This window comes from Lissotriton helveticus, chromosome 5_1 (assembly GCF_964261635.1).
Source record: "Lissotriton helveticus chromosome 5_1, aLisHel1.1, whole genome shotgun sequence".
Lineage (NCBI taxonomy): Eukaryota > Metazoa > Chordata > Amphibia > Caudata > Salamandridae > Lissotriton > Lissotriton helveticus.
Window position 1 is genome coordinate 127,161,628 of NC_136065.1, and position 20,389 is coordinate 127,182,016.

A 20,389-nucleotide genomic window follows, 5' to 3' on the forward strand; every position below is an offset into this window, starting at 1 on the left:
TTCATCAACAAAGCGTATACCACGGTTTAACTGCTCAGCCACGCCCCTCCCCCCCCCCCACTGCCCCCCCCCTAACCATGTGTTTGATTACTCACCGGTAACCCAACACCCGAGTCTTCTTCCTCGTGCCAGCACTCGCCCTCTGACAACTTTTCCCCACACCACCTCTCCCATTCCAGTCTACTAACCCTTCTCTGCTGGGAGGGCAAACGAGCATTGTCAAAGCCAATAGGTCCCGCCTCGAGACTATTGCCACTATCTTTTCCTTTTGTTCCTATGGAGAGGCATTATTTGGTGTGTAGTGAAATTATGAGGTGTGGGGTGCATTTGTGTGGCATGGAATTTTTGCGGTGAGTGGAAATATGTGGAGTGGGATTTTGTGGAGTGACATTATGTTGAATAGTGTAGAGGGAAAGTATGTGGTCTGTAAGTATGTGGCATGGAGTGGAATGATGTGTAGTGGTTTTGTGGAGTGGCATGGATTGGAATTATGTTTTAAGAGATTGAATTATGTTCTGTAGGGTGGAATTACATTGGGTGGGGTGGAAATATATGGTGTGTAGTAGAATTATGTGGTGTGGAATTGCAATCCACACAATATAATTCAATATGATGCCACATAATTTAATGGCACTACATACCACACAATGCCACTCAATGTAAATCCACACCATGCAATATAATTACACTCCACAATCAACATCATTACTCTGCACAATGCCACATATTTACACTACAGATGTCAACTCCACACTCCATACATCCACTTCATAACATATTATTCCACTCCCCTTCATACCACATAATTGAACTCCACATAATTCCACACCACAGTACATGATTGCACTCCACAAAATTCAACTCTGCTCAATACCACATAATTCCACTCAATGCCACACAGTTCCACACCACATAATTCAACTTGACACAACACAAATCTATGCTGCACAATTATGTGGTGTTGAGTGGAATTGTGTTTAGTGAAATTGTGTAGTGTTCGGTGAGTGGAGTTGTGTGTAGTGGAATTATGTGGCATTGTGTACAGTGGAATATGTGGTATTGAGTGTAGTGGAATTACGTCGAGTGGTATTGTGTGTCAGGGAGTGGAGTTATGTGGGGAGGTATTGTGTGGTGAAGTAGCATGAGTGGAGTAGAATTATTTGGCATTAGTAATTATGTGGTGTGGATTGGATGTATGTGGTGTGTAGGGCAAATTATGTGTTGTGGATTGAAAGTATGTGGCATTAAAGTTTGTGGCATTGAATTGTGTTTAGCTGAATTATGTGGCATTGTGTGGAGTGTATTTATGTGTTGTGTTGCTATGTGACATGGAGTGGATTTATGTGAAGTCTAATTATGTGGTATGGTCTGGAATGTACTTATGTGGTGTGGTATTCTGTTGCATGGTGTGGAATTATGTGTCCTGGTATGGGGTGGAAATATGGGGAGTGGAATTAGGTGACATGGTGTGTAGTTGAATTTTGAGGATTGTGTTTGGTGCTAAGCGGATATATGTGGAATGCAATTATGTAGCGTGGAGTGTAATGTGTAGTGGAATTATCTAGAGTTTAATTGTGTTGTGTGAAGTGGATTTATGTGGCATGGAGTGGAAATATGTGGAGTTGGATTGTAATTATGTGGCATGGAGTGGAATGATGTGTAGTGGAGTTGTATGAAACTGAATTGTGTGGTGTGGAATTGTGAGTTGTTGAAATGTGTTATGTGTAGCGGAATTATGCGATGGGAATTTGTGTTGGATGGAATTGCAGGTCACTTAACTTTCTGGCATTGTATTGCATTATGTAGAGTTTAATTATGTGGTATGTAATTATGTGGCATGGAGTGGGGTTGAAGTAAGTCTATTGGCATTGTTTTTTACATGGAGTGGAATTATGTGGGGTGGACAGGGACTGGCTGGTGTGTGGCAGAAGAAGAATGAGGGACAGCAGAAGGGGATGGATGCACATGCAAGTTTCCCGGTGCCAAAAAAATACTGTCCGCAATATAAACATATTTATTTACCATCTGATATCTGCAAGCAGGCCAGGGGAGAGGATGTGGCATAATGGCTATAGCTACCAACTTTGGAGCTGGGTGCCCTGCACAAAATGAGTGTGTCTGTGCGTAGAGCGCTCCAACACCTTCGGGTCGAGGTTGCGCTATATAAAAGCTGCAACAAAAATGAAAGTCAAAGGATGGGACAAAGGCATCTGGTCTCCCAGCTCATCTATTGTGCTGGGTGGGGGCACAGGAATGAGAAGGAGGGGGAATGTCCAACAGAATGGAATAGATGACCGTGCCAGCTACGAAAGATACACTCTGTGGAGTGGCTCAACAAAAATACCTTTGAAGAAACATTATTGAATAAATTAGATGAATAATTGATTTCAGTGTGCATCGAAGGGACGTCACTCCTAAGGGAATTGCCGCTTTTTGAACCATTACCACGCCCAGAGCACACTGGGCTGTACTTCGATAGCACCACCCACACAAGCTAACATACAGCAACAACATTCAACCTCGAGTGCGATTACGACTCAACAAAATCAACAACATAAGTAATGGGCGGCCTCACAGCCCACCAACAGTAAAAAACATGTCTCGAGGAGACAGCGCATGCACGGTCTATGCGAGACCTAAAAAGCAAAGCCTGCCTCCTTCCAGTGGCCAGGTGTGAAGGAACTCCAAAGGGTGGTCATAGGGCACTGTGTCTTGTCTACGCGTTCAAACCCCTTAACCCAGCTCTCCAGGAAGGCCTAGGCCTACGTGTTGCAGCTATTATCTTTATCAATTCTTTAAACATACACACATAAAGTGGACTTTGCCTTTGCCCCCCAAGAAAATTACTCTCATACCACATGCTACTGGCAGTAGGTGTATCATTTTGCCTCCTAAGCCGTTTACATTCAATGCATGAGGGGACTATTTAACATCTCAAACATACACACCGAAGCATCACACATTATCTTCTTTGTCTCACAGGCGCATTCATTGTACACTGAAAGAACTTTTTTGTTTTTTAACGCAGCAGGTTTTTAAAAAATATATATTTTAGTCAAGACCTGAAATGCAAGCCAGACCTTTTGACTTTGTCAGTGCTTGTTTTACACGTCATGCTGTTCTGAACTTTGCATAACCCTCTTACTGCTGCGAGTGCTTGAAGAGTTTTGGAGACGGGTGCGCACTATCAGCTAGCTGCCACTACTCTGAAAGTAGGCACATCAGAATCCCTGAAATGTGCAAACACACTCTGGTGCCCTTGGTAGGGAGAGGACCTTCATGACATTTTCTGCAGGGCAGAAGAACCCCTTCCTCCCCTCCTGTCGCCCCCCTCACACCATCTTGCTTTGCTTTACCAGGCCGCTCGGCTGTGCTTGAATAAGGTGGTGCGTGTTTTCGGAGGGTCGTGTCACGTGTGTATAGGGTGACCAGAATTTTTTTGCCAAAGACCGGGACATTTCCCAAAAATAGAAGAAGGACTACAATTTTACTTCCACACAGCGCACAGAATGACAGTGCTCCTTGGCAGAGAATTAAATTGACTTCTTATAACAGCAGCTAACTATCACTGCTTTGCAAAACTGAAAAAGATACCTCCCAGCGTGTTCAGCTGACCCTCTCTAAGGGCCATATGTATCAACATACCCTTTTGCGATTCCTTAATAGCGATTTTTAAGGAATCGCTATTTAGAAATCGCAAAATGGTATGTATGAAGAAATTCGCTATTTTTTAGCGATTCCTTAAAATTCCTTAATTGTGATTAGCACATTGCTAATCGCAATTAAGGAATATTTCCCATTAATTTCTATCGGCCAGGAGGCCCATAGGAATGAATGGGAAATTATTCTCAATTTGCTAATCGCAAATTGAGAATAATTTCAAGGGTGCAGCGGTGTCTCAAGAACACCCTGCTGCACCCCTGAAAATTACATGTGTGCGCATATGGCGCACATACATGCCCTAAAGGGCATGTATGAGCGTCACATGGCACCATTGGATTTAAAAAAAAAATGCTTTTTTAAAAGAATTCGCAACTTGCGATTCCTTAAGGGCATTTTGGAATTTTTTTTCCTTGCTACATTGCATTTAAGGAATCGCAAAATTTGCGATTCCTTAAATGCAATCGCAAAATAAGGAATGGCAAATTTTGCGATTCCTTATTTGGCACCCAAATTGTTTGATACATAACATTTTGCGAAAATGGGTTAGCAAACGCCGAAATTCGCAGAATTTCGGCGTTTGTTAACCCATTTGGCCTTGATACATATGGCGCTAAAACCGGGACATGAGCTTAAATTCGTGAAATTTGCTGGGACAGCTCGTGAAATTCCAAGACTTTCTGGGCAAATCTGGGACACCTGGTTACGCTATGTGTGCGTTGTCGCTAAGGTGTGGTGTCCTTCTGCATGTCGTGTGTGTTTGCAGTGACTCTCGAAAGCCAAGAGCATCCCACAGTGAGCAAAGTACCAGGGTTCATTATCCAATAGGAAAGAGAGCTCGTGGTGAGCTCCTGCTGGCTGCATCCGTGCAGAACTCATAAGGTTATCCACAAGCTTTGTTTTTATAGAAGAGTTTAGAATTATCACTTCTAATGTAAACAGGAACACATTTCAGACCAGCAAGCCTGCGTCACTGCGTGTCACACGGTACCGGGTGAACAGGTGAACAGACTTCATCACATGGGGACCTGAGGGTGAAATGGGAACATACACAGAGTATGTTTTCACCTGGTGTATGGAGAAAGTGCTTTGCCATCATCCGTTGTGGGTTTTTGCCAATGCTTGATGACATGGAATGTCCTTGCGCTGTGGGGAAGGGTGGGTGCAGCTTCAGCTGGGTGTACAGAGTGGTCCCTACAAAGTCCCTCGATGGAGCACACCCCTCTTCAAAGCCCCCTAAACCCCCCGACCTGCCCCTGGGTGGACCCCCGTGGATGCTGCCCGGTCTGAAGGACACGCGTGGGAGCCCTGAACTCCATGACTATAATGCATACAAGCGCGCGGACCACCGCCCCCTCCCCCACTAGACAGATGGTCACCCGGAGCGAGGGCCTTTTCACAGGCTTTCAGGATGCCACTGAATTGCTCAACACTCACACCCTTTCAGTGCCAAGAGACATGACGCTTGTGCGCTATATGCACACTAATGTTCTTAGTGGCCACGTTTGTTCAACCAGTGTAATAAACACATTTACTTTTATCACATTTCCCATCACCGCGGACAGTATTGCGCGCCTTCCTTGCCCCTTCGGTTCTGGGCCCCTGGTGCGCGCGCTGTGTATGTTTGAGGCTGGTTCGCTGACGTCAGGCATGGCATCTACTAAGTACTGTTTTGCTCGTCCCAGCTTATGTGCTCGGCTTGAGATAAAAACAACTCCCTGTGCGAACAATTACATACCCCGGAGCTATTTTGAGACCGACAGGCTTGTGCCCCTGCTGAGGCTTGCTTGTGCCATTTCCGAGGCAAGCTTGTGCCCCTGCTGAGGCTTGCTTGTGCCATTTCTGAGGTAAGCTTGTGCCAGTGCTAAGGCTTGCTTGTGCCATTTCTGAGGCAAGCTTGTGCCAGTGCTAAGGCTTGCTTGTGCCATTTCTGAGGTGAGCTTGTGCCAGTGCTAAGGCTTGCTTGTGCCATTTCTGAGGCAAGCTTGTGCCAGTGCTAAGGCTTGCTTGTGCCATTTCTGAGGTAAGCTTGTGCCCCTGCTGAGGCTTGCTTGTGCCATTTCCGAGGCAAGCTTGTGCCAGTGCTAAGGCTTGCTTGTGCCATTTCTGAGGCAAGCTTGTGCCAGTGCTAAGGCTTGCTTGTGCCATTTCTGAAGTAAGCTTGTGCCCCTGCTGAGGCTTGCTTGTGCCATTTCTGAGGCAAGCTTGTGCCAGTGCTAAGGCGTGCTTGTGCCATTTCTAAGGCAAGCTTGTGCCAGTGCTAAGGCTTGCTTGTGCCATTTCTGAGCCAAGCTTGTGCCAGTGCTAAGGCTTGCTTGTGCCAAGCTTGTGCCAGTGCTAAGGCTTGCTTGTGCCATTTCTGAGGCAAGCTTGTGCCATTGCTAAGGCTTGCTTGTGCCATTTCTGAGGCAAACTTGTGCCAGTGCTAAGGCTTGCTTGTGCCAAGCTTGTGCCAGTGCTAAGGCTTGCTTGTGCCATTTCTGAGGCAAGCTTGTGCCAGTGCTAATGCTTGCTTTTGCCATTTCTGAGGTAAGCTTGTGCCAGTGCTAAGGCCTGCTTGTGCCATTTCTGAGGCAAGCTTGTGCCAGTGCTAATGCTTGCTTTTGCCATTTCTGAGGTAAGCTTGTGCCAGTGCTAAGGCTTGCTTGTGCCATTTCTGAGGCAAGCTTGTGCCAGTGCTAAGGCTTGCTTGTGCCATTTCTGAGGCAAGCTTGTGCCAGTGCTAAGGCTTGCTTGTGCCATTTCTGAGGTAAGCTTGTGCCAGTGCTAAGGCTTGCTTGTGCCATTTCTGAGGTAAGCCTGTGCCAGTGCTAAGGCTTGCTTGTGCCATTTCTGAGGTAAGCTTGTGCCAGTGCTAAGGCTTGCTTGTGCCATTTCTGAGGTAAGCTTGTGCCAGTGCTAAGGCTTGCTTGTGCCAGTGCTGAGTCCGCCCTGTGCCAGTGCTAAGGCTTGCTTGTGCCAGTGCTGAGGCTGCCCTGTGCCAGTGCTAAGGCTTGCTTGTGCCATTTCTGAGGTAAGCTTGTGCCAGTGCTAAGGCTTGCTTGTGCCGTTTCTGAGGTAAGCTTGTGCCAGTGCTAAGGCTTGCTTGTGCCATTTCTGAGGTAAGCTTGTGCCAGTGCTAAGGCTTGCTTGTGCCATTTCTGAGGTAAGCTTGTGCCAGTGCTAAGGCTTGCTTGTGCCATTTCTGAGGTAAGCTTGTGCCAGTGCTAAGGCTTGCTTGTGCCAGTGCTGAGTCCGCCCTGTGCCAGTGCTAAGGCTTGCTTGTGCCAGTGCTGAGGCTGCCCTGTGCCAGTGCTAAGGCTTGCTTGTGCCATTTCTGAGGTAAGCTTGTGCCAGTGCTAAGGCTTGCTTGTGCCGTTTCTGAGGTAAGCTTGTGCCAGTGCTAAGGCTTGCTTGTGCCAGTGCTGAGGCCGCCCTGTGCCAGTGCTAAGGCTTGCTTGTGCCAGTGCTGAGGCCGCACTGTGCCAAGGTCGCCTGTCCCAGCGCCGAGGCTGCCCCGCGCCAGTGCCGGACCGGTTGTGGCACGGTAAAAGAGCCCGTGCTGGAGATGAGAAAGCCCTGGCAGAGGGACCTGCCGCGGGCACGAGAGAGGGAGCCGCCGGGTTATAAACAGTTCCTGCTGCCCGGCCTCCGACAGCTGCTGCCTGTGCACTGCGCAGTGACTGCCAGGAGCCGGCATGTGTCCAGCATTCTCAAGCAGTGAGCGGGGGAGGACATTTATAGCATTCAGAATAAGCAATAAGCATCGCTGCTCCAAAACGGAAGTTACATCGCACACAACGTGACGACAGAACAGGAAGTGATGGCAGTATTTGAGTCGAAGCCCTTTTATTTACGTTAAAACAGCTTTATTGAAGGCGCAGTTCAACACCAGCCATGTCCGGGGTAGCAGTATCCTTTTAGTTCAGAAGTTTTTTTTATTAAAGAGTTAACGTCCATAACGTGCATACAAGATGGGTGCATGGATATTCATTTTACAAACATACAGGGGAGAGAATATTAAAGCAACCTTGCTTTATGTATTAGTTAGTAATGACCAAAAGAGAACCGGTTTCCGTAATAAATAGGGGAAGTTTGCATAGGAAAAAAACAGATGCTCTAGCTACCATGTCTGTATGGAGAACCTGACAGCTGCCATGTGTGATGCCCTTGCAAACTGGGCGTATCAACTATGGTGTGTTGACAAGTCATGGTGTGTTGTTTGTGCACACCGCAACTAAACATACGTCAATGTATCTGTCTCTTCGCACCTTGGATAGGTGTGTGTTAGGATCTAAAGGTTGTGGGTGGCCTCATTTATGTAGGTGTAGCATATCTTGTGATGGGTCACTGCCAGGTAATTCGTGGTGGTGGTTAAAGTCTTGCACTCACAACCTAAGCAAAGACACCGAATCTACAGACCACCACCTAATCGGAGATACCCAACCCTAAGACCACCAACTAACCAGGGATACTCAACCCACAGACCTCAACCTAACCCAAGGTACCTAAGATGCAATCCACAACCTAACTACAAAACCACATCTACAGACCAAAACCTAGCCAGAGATACCGAATTTACAGACCACCATCTAACCAGAGACCTAAGACCACCACCTAACCAGAGATAGTCAAGCTACAAACCACAACCTAGCCAGACATACCTAATATACAGATCACAACCTAGCCAGAAAACTGATTCTACCATGAAGTTATGAGGAGTAGAACTCTGTGTTATTCACTTCAAACAAGAAAGTGTTTAGATCCTTGGTGACATTTGTGGTGGTGCCAAACACCTCCGGGTCACTAAATATAGCCATAAATGCTGGTATAATATTTAAGAGCCTGACCAGTTGAGCATTTATGCATAGAACTTTAAAGCCCTTCTCCCAACATCTTTTTCTTTGAGTATTTTAGGGCATTTTGTTTGTAGAAAAACATTATACATCTAACATACAGGGGCTTTCAGTCAACCTTCTTCAACCATTGGCCTGTTGTATCATTCACATTTTCCCACTACAGCATACAGCAATGGTCAGTGGGTCAGCCCACTTCTGCCACTGGCTAACTTCTCCCTGAGTGATAGCAGTCTTCCCTTTCACAAAAAGCTGCATGCAAACACAAAGTAGTTTCTTTCAGTGACTGGGACTTCTATGGCAATGTATGCTTGTTTGCTTTTGGGCAATGTTTTTCTTCTTGAGGCCGGCAGATGCCCTAACAGTAAAGGCATACAGTAACCTGGTCAAAACTAAACTACTATTGACCACCCCAAAAGGTTGTCAGCCGACTCTAGACCTTTTGCGTTAGCTAATGCTTGTTTATCAGTGTAGTAGCCAATCTGTTCATCACAACGCATAAGAAAAAGCCCCGCTTTCATTTGGAAATTCATATATAACGTAGATGTTTAATGGATGTAATGGGATGTATGTTGTTCCTAAATATATAGCAGTATTTATGGTATATATTCATTACATCGGTACATGTCCATGTTGAACTGTCGTCATAGTTTTTTTTGCTTCACAATTGTTGCAGGCCGTTGTGATAAGTTTGTTTGAGTTAAGCTTATTACTTATGAATATTTCGCTATGATATGCTACGCTTATATTTTACATATAAACATGTATCATATATAGGATTGTACAATGTATCTTGTAACCTCCCGACAGCCAGTGAAGATTGTGCTGTAAAAGTTTATGATTTTTCTTGTATTTGTTGCAATAGTCACAACTAGTTTGATATGTGTAAAAATAGGTGCATCCGTATTATCATACAGAAATGGAACCTGAAAGGGAGAGATTTTCAAAAACAAGAGACCGGGTGGTACTGTCGGACTTCTGATCACGGGCACTGAGTGGGGAGTTTTAGGTGACAGTCACGTCTGGTGCAGGATAGTGGTTGTCTTTTTTAAATTCACTGTATATACACAAGCCTAGTTCAACCAACCTTTCTTCTAGACTCTGTGTTTATTTTGAGGTAATTAAGGACCTCCAGGTAAAAAAAAAGCTGTTTCTTCAAGAGATGGAAACCAGCTGCCAACCACAGGGTGTACAGTCATTCCATCAGTCAATAGGGGATTTGTAAAGCACAGCAAATCACCTGTGAGATTCTCAAGGCACTGGAGTTGCTAGCTGCTTCTTGGTGATCATCCAGGTCTTGAATCCTTTCCTGATTTGCTGGAGCGATGGGGTATTCCTGAGGTGCCGGGGAAGGTTGTTCCAAGCTTTGGCTGCCTGGTGTGAGAAGGAGTGTTCTCCGCTGTTGCCTCCGCAGATCTGGGGGGTGTCTGCAAAGAAGAGGGAGGCGGATTGTAGGTGTCTGATCGGTTGGTGGAAGGCCATGTGTTTGTTGATGTATGCTGGTTCCTTGTTATGCAGGGCTTTGTATGCGTAGGTTAACATCTTGAACTGGCATTTCTTCTCAATCGGGAGCCACTGTAGCTTCTTGGGAAGGGGTGTAATTCCGGTTCATCTGGAAAGGTCGAGGATGAGTCTGGCCTCTGAGTTTTGTAGTCTGCGGTAATTCCTACATAGTGTGTTCCTGTAGTTCAGCCTGCTGGTGACAAGGGCCTGGGTGACAGTCCTTCTGGTGTTGAGTAGGAGCCCCTGAATATCTTTAGTTGCTCCTTTGCCGAGCTGGACCTACATCAAATACATTTAATGTAAATACTTTCTTTAATGCAACTCGTTCAAAATTGTTTTCATTTTTCCAACACTTCTTCTCTCATTTTGGAAGGGTGGATACACTCTAGGAGCTATAGGTACAAAACATTTCTTCAGTCCGACACGGCCCATTCTGGCCATTTCTGACTGCAAAAATGCTTTTTCATATATACAAATGCAAAATTAAGATTTTGCGCACTTTGGTTTAGCAATTTGGTATTTAGAAGGGGAGTGTTTAGGGCATCCCTTTCTAAAACCGAATTCCAGTACTATGTATGTATGTTTTGCAAGTGAATTATGGTTGCAAAACATTAATTTTTTACTGACTGCTAAAAGGTAGTGGTAACCATTCCCAACTAGGAAGGAGTCCCTATGGGACCCCTTCCCCTTTGAGAATGTAAAAAAAATTACTGCCTACTCTTAAAAACTGAAACTTCAAAGTTTCATATCTTCTTTTTAAACACAGCCGATTTTCCATTAAGTTTGGTCTATCAAAAATCAATAACAGGCATGGTAGTCTGCTGACCCCAACTGACCACCATCCCTATGATGGCGATCATTCCTAATGGGTCACAAATTGCGACCTACCTCATTAATATTCACGAAGTAGGTCGATTTGCGACCCATTAGGAATCTCTATTTAAAAAGTTTTACGTTTTCTTACATTCCAAATTGTAATTGTGATTTCCTAACTGTAAATCTGTAAGCTATGCAATATGGAATTTGCAATTCCCAAATTTGGACGATTTGGCCTTTATCTTTAATCTTTATGTCTCAAAAAAGCTAAATATTCTCAAAGTAGAAAGATAAAAGTACCAGGGGTGAAGATCTTCACCGACTGCTGAAGCTCATTGTTTAATGCAATCCTTAATTTTGAGTCACTCTCTAAGATTAAGCTTGTGCTTGTCTCTTCTCTCCAGATGAACCTGATCCTGGGCTTGGCTGCTGCGGATGGATGTTGGTCATTATATCGTTTTTCTTCACGTTGATTACATTTCCTATCTCTATCTGGATGTGCATTAAGGTAATTATAATCATTTGCACCTACACAGAACTGGCTATGAAAAAATATGCTTGAATTGTGCTTCTTCTCATAAAAGACCTCATTATCTGCCTTTGAAGACTGATATTTGTGAAAATTATAGTTGACTTCTCCAAGACACGGAAACCAGCGGAACTCACAAAATCGCACGAGGAGTCTGTACCGTATTTTCTGGCGTATACGACGTCTGGGCGTATAAGACGACCCCCTACTTTCCCTGTTGAAATATAGGGTTTGGGCTATATTCGCCAGCTTATAAAATGACCCCGGCGTATAAGACGACCTCCGACTTTTGAAAAGATTTTCAAGGGTTAAAAAGTCGTCTTATACGCCAGTAAATACGGTAAGTGCACCTGTAACTCCACAGCAGAGGCTTAGCTTAATGACACTTTTCCAATAGCCTCTAGATCAGTCCTCAAAATAAAAGGACGCTCAAACACATCTTCTTGATGCAACATCAGACCCATAAGCTCAAGAGTTCATGTATGTGGACATTATAGCATGGGTGTGGAAGTGATTGATTGACAGCAAATGTAAAGAAGATTTTAAGAGATTTTTGGTGGGATGTTGTAGTGGGCGGAAAAAGGTTTAAGAAGTAATCCAGAGAAGACCCCAACCAGCTTGGAACAGGTCCTTGTTTAATTGCCAAAAAAAAAGAGCCCAACTGGTGGGTCAGAGAACTGCTCGGCAATGACTAAACCAGCAGCCCTCAACCAGCTCAGTGTTCCATAGAATACACATGACATAGGTGGTACTTATAGGTGTACCAACATACAACTCCAGGTAGTAAACTCCACCCACACTACATCTTCCTCTTTCCATACACAAAGAAAGAAGAGAAGAAGATTGAGAAAAATTCTCATGTACAAATGAAGAGCTAAAACCATAATACTAAAAACACATCTTGAAAGGCAAAAGTTAACCTAACTGGTGAACAATGCTAAAGTCCTGGAAACATGCAGTACTTATGGTGTAGATCGGAACAATTCAAAATCCTGTATCCTTACAGATAACTTCACAGCTCTAGAACTACGAGTTCTTCCACAGTCGAACTTCTTTCCCAAAGAAGTTCTGTTAGAAACTTGGCCTTGGGCTAGATCAGGATGACCTTCCAAATATCTAGGAAGATCATTCACACCTTGAGCCATGTCCTTGACGGGACCACACACGTCAGTAGGCAGCATAGAGTCACATACACCAACGCGCATGCCAAAGTAATGGTGAATCTCACCTTGAGCATCAGAAATGGGAACCACACTATCCCTGTTCCACCACCCCCTGCTTTGTAAAAGCAGTGAGGCTTTACTGGTTCTGACTACTTTGAAAAGTGGAGTAAATTTATAGAGATACCCCCGAAGAAGGGTTTCATAACCCGAAATGCATTGGGTGTTTTTAAAATAAAGCGTGAAACGTGGAAGCATACTGCGTTCTTGTGCTTTTTTGAAGAATGATGAAATACAACAGAAATGAGTAAAATGAATTAAAGGAAACTAAGGAGTACAAAGGATAAACAGAAAAGGATAAAATTGTGGAGAAGGTGTCTTATGGATTTAATTAATTGGATTCGTTCCGAATGGTTGTGCAGCTTGATGGGAATCGAAATGCGGTTCCCTTGTGTTCTTATCATGTTTGCAGCGCAAGTGGACAGAGCGCAGAGGAAGCTAGCACACCGAGCAGGTTTAATTGAGAGAGTACATGAAATTTGGTTTACTTGGAGAAACCTGATTACACACGTGTGCAACTCACCACTCTGTATCCATATCTAAATGTATACTCCCCTTTCATCACCTTTGTGGGTCTTTTGATGAAAACCCAACTATTAACAATAATTTCGACATTACGTGTACCTTTCTTACAATTATACAACTCTTTGTTTGCTCAGTTTCATCAAAACCCTAGCTCTCAGGGAATGGTCCTTTTTACTTCCCCTCAAGGTCTGGCCATCATTTCCAGAAGCACCCTGGTGTAAGTTTAGTTCTAGCTTCTCTGCCCCTCAACTTTTGAAAGGTGACTTTTCAGTAGTGGAGTGTGGTGTGGTTAAGTACGCCCAAATCTTTGTACCTACATCCAAGTGAGCAGAAATGGCAATTTGTATGTCTTCTTTAAAAATGTGCTTCACACTCTCAACAAGACCATTGAAGGACGGACAGAACAATGCTAGTTGCAAGTGTTTAATGTCCAAATCAGTAATTAAATTATACATTTTCCTTAACACGAAATGCTTGTCATTATCTGTCACAAGATATTGCGGACACCCTTCAATGAGAAACACTATCCTCAAAAAATGTATAGCTGACTTGGTGCTGGGAGAGTCCACAAAATAATAATAGATCCACTTCGAGAAGTAGTTTACTAACACAATGGGGAATGTCTGGTCGGTAAGTAATAAGCTGAAGGGTCCCGAGGATAATCCATTGCAAGTTTGACCCATGGACCTGCAGGGAGTGGCACTGGAAACAATGGGACAGGGCTCCTAAGATGACTTTCCAGTCCTGAATAGCTCCCTTTGGGGAACTATTTATGACTGGGAAGCAGTGGCGTAGCTAGGACTTAGGCCTCCCGTGGCGGCCCCTGCGTTTGCGAGGCGGCCTGATCAAAGAGCGGATGGTGCTGGCTATTCATACGGCTGCAGGTACAAGCTGGGGTAGGGTAGTTCCGCTGCCAGCCCCAAAACTCATGCGGTCTGCCCCCAGTGCCCCCTCCCCCATAGCTAAGCCACTGCTGGGAAGTACAATTCATTGTGGGCATTTATCGATTAGAGCTGAAACAGATCTATCAAGCCCTAGCCACCAAAAGCACTGGTTTAACTTTTTTACACGATGCATAGCTGCCCATTATCAGCTAACAAGACTATGCGTTCTCGTAGACCACATGGAGGAACAACCTGATCACCTTGTAAGTAAATTGATTTTCACAAGATAATTCAGATGCAATTTGCTCAAAGTTGCGTAATTCCTCAGATGGCAACTTTCCTTACGGCTGATCAACGCACTTGAAATCAAAAACGTTATGTAGAACATCATCATCTGCAGTAGCAGAAACCCATTCACACTAAAAAATAATGCTGTTATACATGGCAACTGCATCCACCACAGCCACAACACATTCCTCATCAGTCAGAATATGGTCATTAGAAGTGGGCAGCGGTAAGCGTGACAAACAGTCCACCTGAAAATGTCTCCTCCCCCTTGTACATATTTGACATTTACATTATATTCTTGGAGTTTTGACAGTAACTTCACTAGGCATGCAGAATCCTTACCTAACCCATTGCCACTCAACAGGTACATCAGGGGTTTATGGTCAGTGTACAGATCAAAAGATGTACCCGCAATTTAAGTCTTGAATTTGTCCACTGCCCAAACACAGGCAAGTGCTTCCCTTTCAATTGTACTGTAGTTTAACTCCGCCTCTGACAGAGTGCGGGAGGCAAAAGGTACTGTGGTTTCCTTTCCATAGACCCACTGTCCAAATAGAGCTCCAATTCCTTTCAGTTTTACATCTACGGCAATAAACGATTTACTAGCAGGTTAAAATGGCTGTACTGTGGAAGCACTTAGGACTGGTTCCTTATTGTTTTCAAAAGCCTCATTAATCTCCACAAACCACTCAAACGTAGTCCCTATTTTGAGTAACAGTCACAAAGGTTGAACTAAAAGGGCATACCCAAGAGCAAAATAAGCGTAATACTCGCAAGGGCCCGGGAAGGAACTCAAAGCCTCTTTATCCATGGCTGGGAGTGATTTTGTTATGGCCTCTATGTAGCAAACTTTAGGTTGAATACCAGATTGTGAAATTACGTGACCCAAGTATTCATTGCATTTCTCCAACTTAACCATCATACATACCACAGTTCTCCAAAGTTTTTAAAACCCTGTCCATAACGACCATACGTTCTCCCTCTATTTTAGTGAAGACTAATCCATCGTACTGGAAGGCTTGAACCTGTCTCAGTACTAAAAAGTGATTCCATCACTTTCTGGAAGACACTTGCTGCTGATGCAAGGCTGAAGGGCAGTCTGAGATATTTGTAAGCCCCATATGTTGTTACAAAAGTAGTCAAAGGCTGAGAATCTAGACCGAGAGCAATCTGGTGGTACGCTGAATGAAGATCAATAGTGGAGAAAAACTTAGCATCACCAATGTAAGCAATCATTTCACATATACATGGTAGGAGATGGCAATCCACAAGTATGTTTTGGTTAAGTGACCTGAGATCAACACATAACCTCAAGTTAAGTCAGCGGACTGTTTCTGCGCGAGAACGACTGGGGACACCAACTCTGAGGAATCCGTGGAGCTGATGATCTCCTCAGAAGCGAGTTTCTCCAGAAGTTTCTTCAAATCCTCCCTTACACTCATGGACACAGGTGACACTTTGTGTTTGACCGGCACAGCATTCTTCTTAAGCTTTATAACCTGTTCAAAACCACTCACTGCACCAATAGCATTGCTAAAGACACTTGGAAATGTTTTCACAAAAGACTTAATAATGAATGTCCATAAACAAAATTGGTACTTGCCCCAAGACAATAAGTACTTCATGCATAGGACGTAAATAAATGCCCACTCTTGCTAAATCCATCCAACCAATAATGCCCCGTCCTTTCACAGCCACATAGACCTTGGTGCAAATTTCTCTACCCTAACACTCAACTGAGGATAAGAAATAGTCCAACAAATCCACATCCTGTTAACCAAACGCCTTGGGATTGATATCAGGTTGAATGAGAATTGTAACTTGAGGCCAAAGTTTGAAAAATGTGTAATCTGCTAGAATGGTAACCAGCACACCAGAATCTGCCATAACTGTGAGCGTCTTATCATTTGTCATCTCCAGACAGAAAGGTCCCTTAACCCTTTTTGCAGTTGAAAGTCAGGTGCTTTTATAGTTGCAGCAGATTAGAAAATCTATTAACACACTTTTGAGCTTCTGCTGAAGCGTCCTTCACAGTCACATTACTCATTTTAATTTTGTCAGATGTAGGACCAAAACACTTGCAAGCCCCCTGAAAATTACCCATTTTCCTGCAGCGATTACACCTCTTACCAATATGGGGAAGTGTAGGATTATTTCAGATGTAGTTCCTAAAACCACACCTATAACAAGAACTGAATCCCCTCCTGAATTTGCTACCTCTATTGACAACACCAATCAAAGACTCTTCAGATATGCAATTAACTGGTGACAGACCGCCCTGATTGCTCCTCTGACATGATATAACTTGCATTCTTAAATAGATCGCTCTATACTCTTTGCATTATCAATAGTTTCTTTAAGGGAGGGATTCCTACAGGTTAATAGAGTTTCCTACACCTTTTTGGAGAAAGGGTTAACCCCTTCGGTGCTGATGACGGCTCCCGGTCGTCATCAGTTACGGTGGGCGTGTGCTGATGACGGCCGGGAGCCGTCATGAGCACGCCCGCGATCGGAATGTGCCGCACAGGCGCAGAATTCCGGCCGCAGCCAGGGGGTTAAACACACACTGGTCCCTTATGTAAATGTTAATACAATTTTCAAACTCGCATTTGGACGCTACAACTCTCAATGTAGCAACGTATTCCTCAACTGTCTTTTCGCACGACTACTTGCACTTAAAGTAATTATGTCTTTCAAGAAGGACACTCTGCTCCTCTGAATACTGTTTGCACAGCCTCTCCTTGGCCTCCAAATGCTCATTCCAGGGTGTCCCCTCTGCTTTCGGAGCAGGAACCACAAACAAATTATCAGACACCCTATCCATAAATCCCTAGAAGATTCGATCAATCAATCTGGTGTTTGTAAAGCGTGACCACTCAGCCGTGAGGGTCTCAAGGCGCTGGGGGGGAGGCGATCTGCTGATCCGTCCGGACGTAGAGGGGCAGTCGAAAAGCCAGGTCTTGAGATCCTTCCTGAATCGGTCAGCGACGAGGATTGCCTGAGGTGGAGGGACATCGTGTTCCAGGTCTTGGCGGTGAGGTAGGAAGTAGGTTCTTCCTCCGGTTCTGGTCTTGTGAATCTGTGGGATGGTGGCCAGGACAAGTTGGGCGTAGCGAAGTTGCCTGGCGGGTACATGGAATGAGAGGCGGTGGTTCGGATAGGCTGGTCCTGCGTCATGGAGTGGTTTGTAGGCATGTGTGAGGTGCTTGAAGGTGATTCTCTTCTTGACTGGGAGCCAGTGGAGTTGTTGGAGGTGTTGTGTTATGTGGCTGCGGCGGGGAATGTCGAAGACCAGTCTGGCTGTGGCTTTTTGTACGTTCGGAATTTTCCTCAGCTGTTTTTGGGTGACGCCAGTGTAGAGTGTGTTGCAGTAGTCGCTAAGTTTGAAAAGCAAAGCAGTTTTCCTGGTGGGTGAAAAACCAAGAGCAGCAATGGCTGTGATGTAATTTTTAAAAATGCGCAACCATTTTTTCCATTTAATGTCAGGCTTGCCAGGATTTTTTTAAAGCGGTAGAGGCTAAATAATTCTCTCCCTAATGCTGGAATAAATAGCAAGCACTTGCTTTGAGACGCTTTGAAATGGCAGCACCACGAAGAGAAGAAAAAAAACGGGTTGCAGTTGCATGCAAAGACGCATTTCCAGTGCACAAAACCAAGTTGAGCCTGATACAATATGGCCCCTGGAGACCTGACGCTGCGTCAAATGTCATGTGGTGAAGCCTCATATAGAACCCTAGGTGAAGCCCCCAAAGAAAGGCAAACGTCATAAAGGCGGGTCTCCCTTCGCCTCTGGACAATGGACGAGTTGGGCCACCAGAAACAATTCCTCCAGACACAACACAAGCACCTCATTAAACAAGCATTGTCATAGCCAATATGTCTCTCCTTTGGCACCTTCTAAGTGTTCAGCCATGCAGCACATTATCCTGGTGGCTGTGACAAGGCTGCAGGAAGTGGCAGTCCTGGAAATATTACTATGAAATAACAGTACTCTGTGGGGGAGAATCTCCATTCTTATGATGGCAGCAAGCACACTGATGAAAGGCGCTGCTTATTCTTAGAACCCAGGCGATCTCGTGCGCTTTTGGTTGTACTATAGTAAAGTGAAAGTCAAATATCGGACTGCTGTCGTAGTGACTCGCTTTCTGCTGCTTTTGATTCCGTGCTTTCACTTTCTCGGACACCTCTTTGTATGACTCTGGTGCCCGAGGTACAGCGTCATGGGCTACTCTCTCACAAATGCGTTTAAGAGTCGTTATTGCCCTAGGACAACATGCTGGACGTGTTTGCCTAAGAAACACATCTGTTTTTGCATGCTATCAGAGAATAAAGTTGGTAATTGTGCTACTTATTTCAATTTTATTTTCACTAGGTCTTGTCTTTGTGGTAGTTGGGGCCCATCAGGAGACGGGGAGGGGAAGAACCGACCGGACACAGATGTAAGGTGTGATAAAGGCCGCTTTTATTGGAAAACAGGTGCATCCTGAAAACATACCCCAACCTTGGCCTTTGCCGTACAAAACTAGGCCTAACTAATTATACATATACCTGAACAATCCCCCCACCCCCACCCCTAAACAGTTCCCCGACAACATCATAAACATCCTTATCAGTTACCCAAACGCCTGCCTCAACTGTTTTAACATCTGCCATATGTACACTCCCTCCCCTTCAACCAGTAAAGCTCCTTCCTCCTATCCTACCCCCCCGCCATTATAACTAGGGAAAAGCGCCATCCTACATAAAACTCTCCAGCACCTGCTCCCAGCGACAACATTTTCAACCCTAACACAGAAAGCACCTGCGACCAACAAAAACCCCTTATTTCCCAACCCTGAAGAGAAGAAAAAGAACCCCCCCCCCATCTCAAGGGAGGGCGGGTGGGCAAAATTAACAGAGCCCCCGGCTGCTGGGTCACTGTCCCATGAAATGGTGCACAGTGACCCAAAATGGCCGCTTATCAACCCTCCCAGCCCAAAAGGAGCCCAAAAACCGCCGACCAGCCCAACCAGCCCAAAAGTCCCTTCCTGTGTCCGCTAAAATTCCTCCCCTCCCCTTCCTCCCGGGGCCCCAAAATCCCCGGGGGGGCGAGCCTCCCTCCGGTCGGCCACCCCCCGCAAAGCCCCATTGGGGCCCATCAGGAGACGGGGAGGGGAAGAACCGACCGGACACAGATGTAAGGTGTGATAAAGGCCGCTTTTATTGGAAAACAGGTGCATCCTGAAAACATACCCCAACCTTGGCCTTTGCCGTACAAAACTAGGCCTAACTAATTATACATATACCTGAACAATCCCCCCACCCCTAAACAGTTCCCCGACAACATCATAAACATCAGTTACCCAAACGCCTGCCTCAACTGTTTTAACATCTGCCATATGTACACTCCCTCCCCTTCAACCAGTAAAGCTCCTTCCTCCTATCCTACACCCCCATTATAACTAGGGAAAAGCGCCACTCGAAAGCCCCTTACCGCTTTCGACCCCCCCCTTAGGACCCCTGCTCCCTCGGATACCTTTGCACCCCTATTGCCCGGTCCAACGCCTCCTTCAGCTGTACAATATACAGCTCCATCCCATATCTTGACAAATGTACCCCATCCTCCATGAAAAAGTATACTGCCCCATACCTCAGTTCCGGGTGCTCCATTCTACCCACCCCTTCCTTCTCACAAAAGGCCCTCATCTCCCTGTTAATCTTCCTCCTAGTCCTGTCAATAGCCCCTGGTCTCTCTGCCCCCCTCCAACATCTCCTGGGTATAAATTCCGACCATATGACGTAACACCCTGCCCACTGCCTCTTGATCTCCAGTAAATCCCTCCTCATCTGTTTCACCAGTGCCAGTCCCTTACACTGAACCAGGTCGTTTTCCCCCAGATGAACCACCAAAACATCCGGGCACACCCCTCCCCGCACAACGTTATTCAAAACCGGCACCAACTCGTGCCAACGCATGCCCCCTTTTCCCCTCCAATGACACCTAAACAACTGCTCATCTAATTCAAGGTTAAGGTTCCTGTATTTTTCCCACTCCGCCTTCTCCGCTCTCTTTACAAAAGAATGGCCCACCACGTATATAGACACTGCTGCCGCTGTAGGCCCCGCCACCGCACCTGCAAAGAGACATAT

At 45.3% G+C, this 20,389-nt stretch overlaps 1 protein-coding gene across 1 annotated transcript in view; it reads left to right on the top strand.

Moving 5' to 3' along the window:
- STOM (stomatin) overlaps nucleotides 1-20,389 on the top strand; it is a 223,892-nt gene that overhangs the window by 131,109 nt on the left and 72,394 nt on the right. The window contains exon 2 of the mRNA XM_078641864.1: nucleotides 11,219-11,322. Coding sequence (XP_078497990.1) covers nucleotides 11,219-11,322 — 104 coding nt within the window. The remainder of the gene's footprint in view (nucleotides 1-11,218; nucleotides 11,323-20,389) is intronic.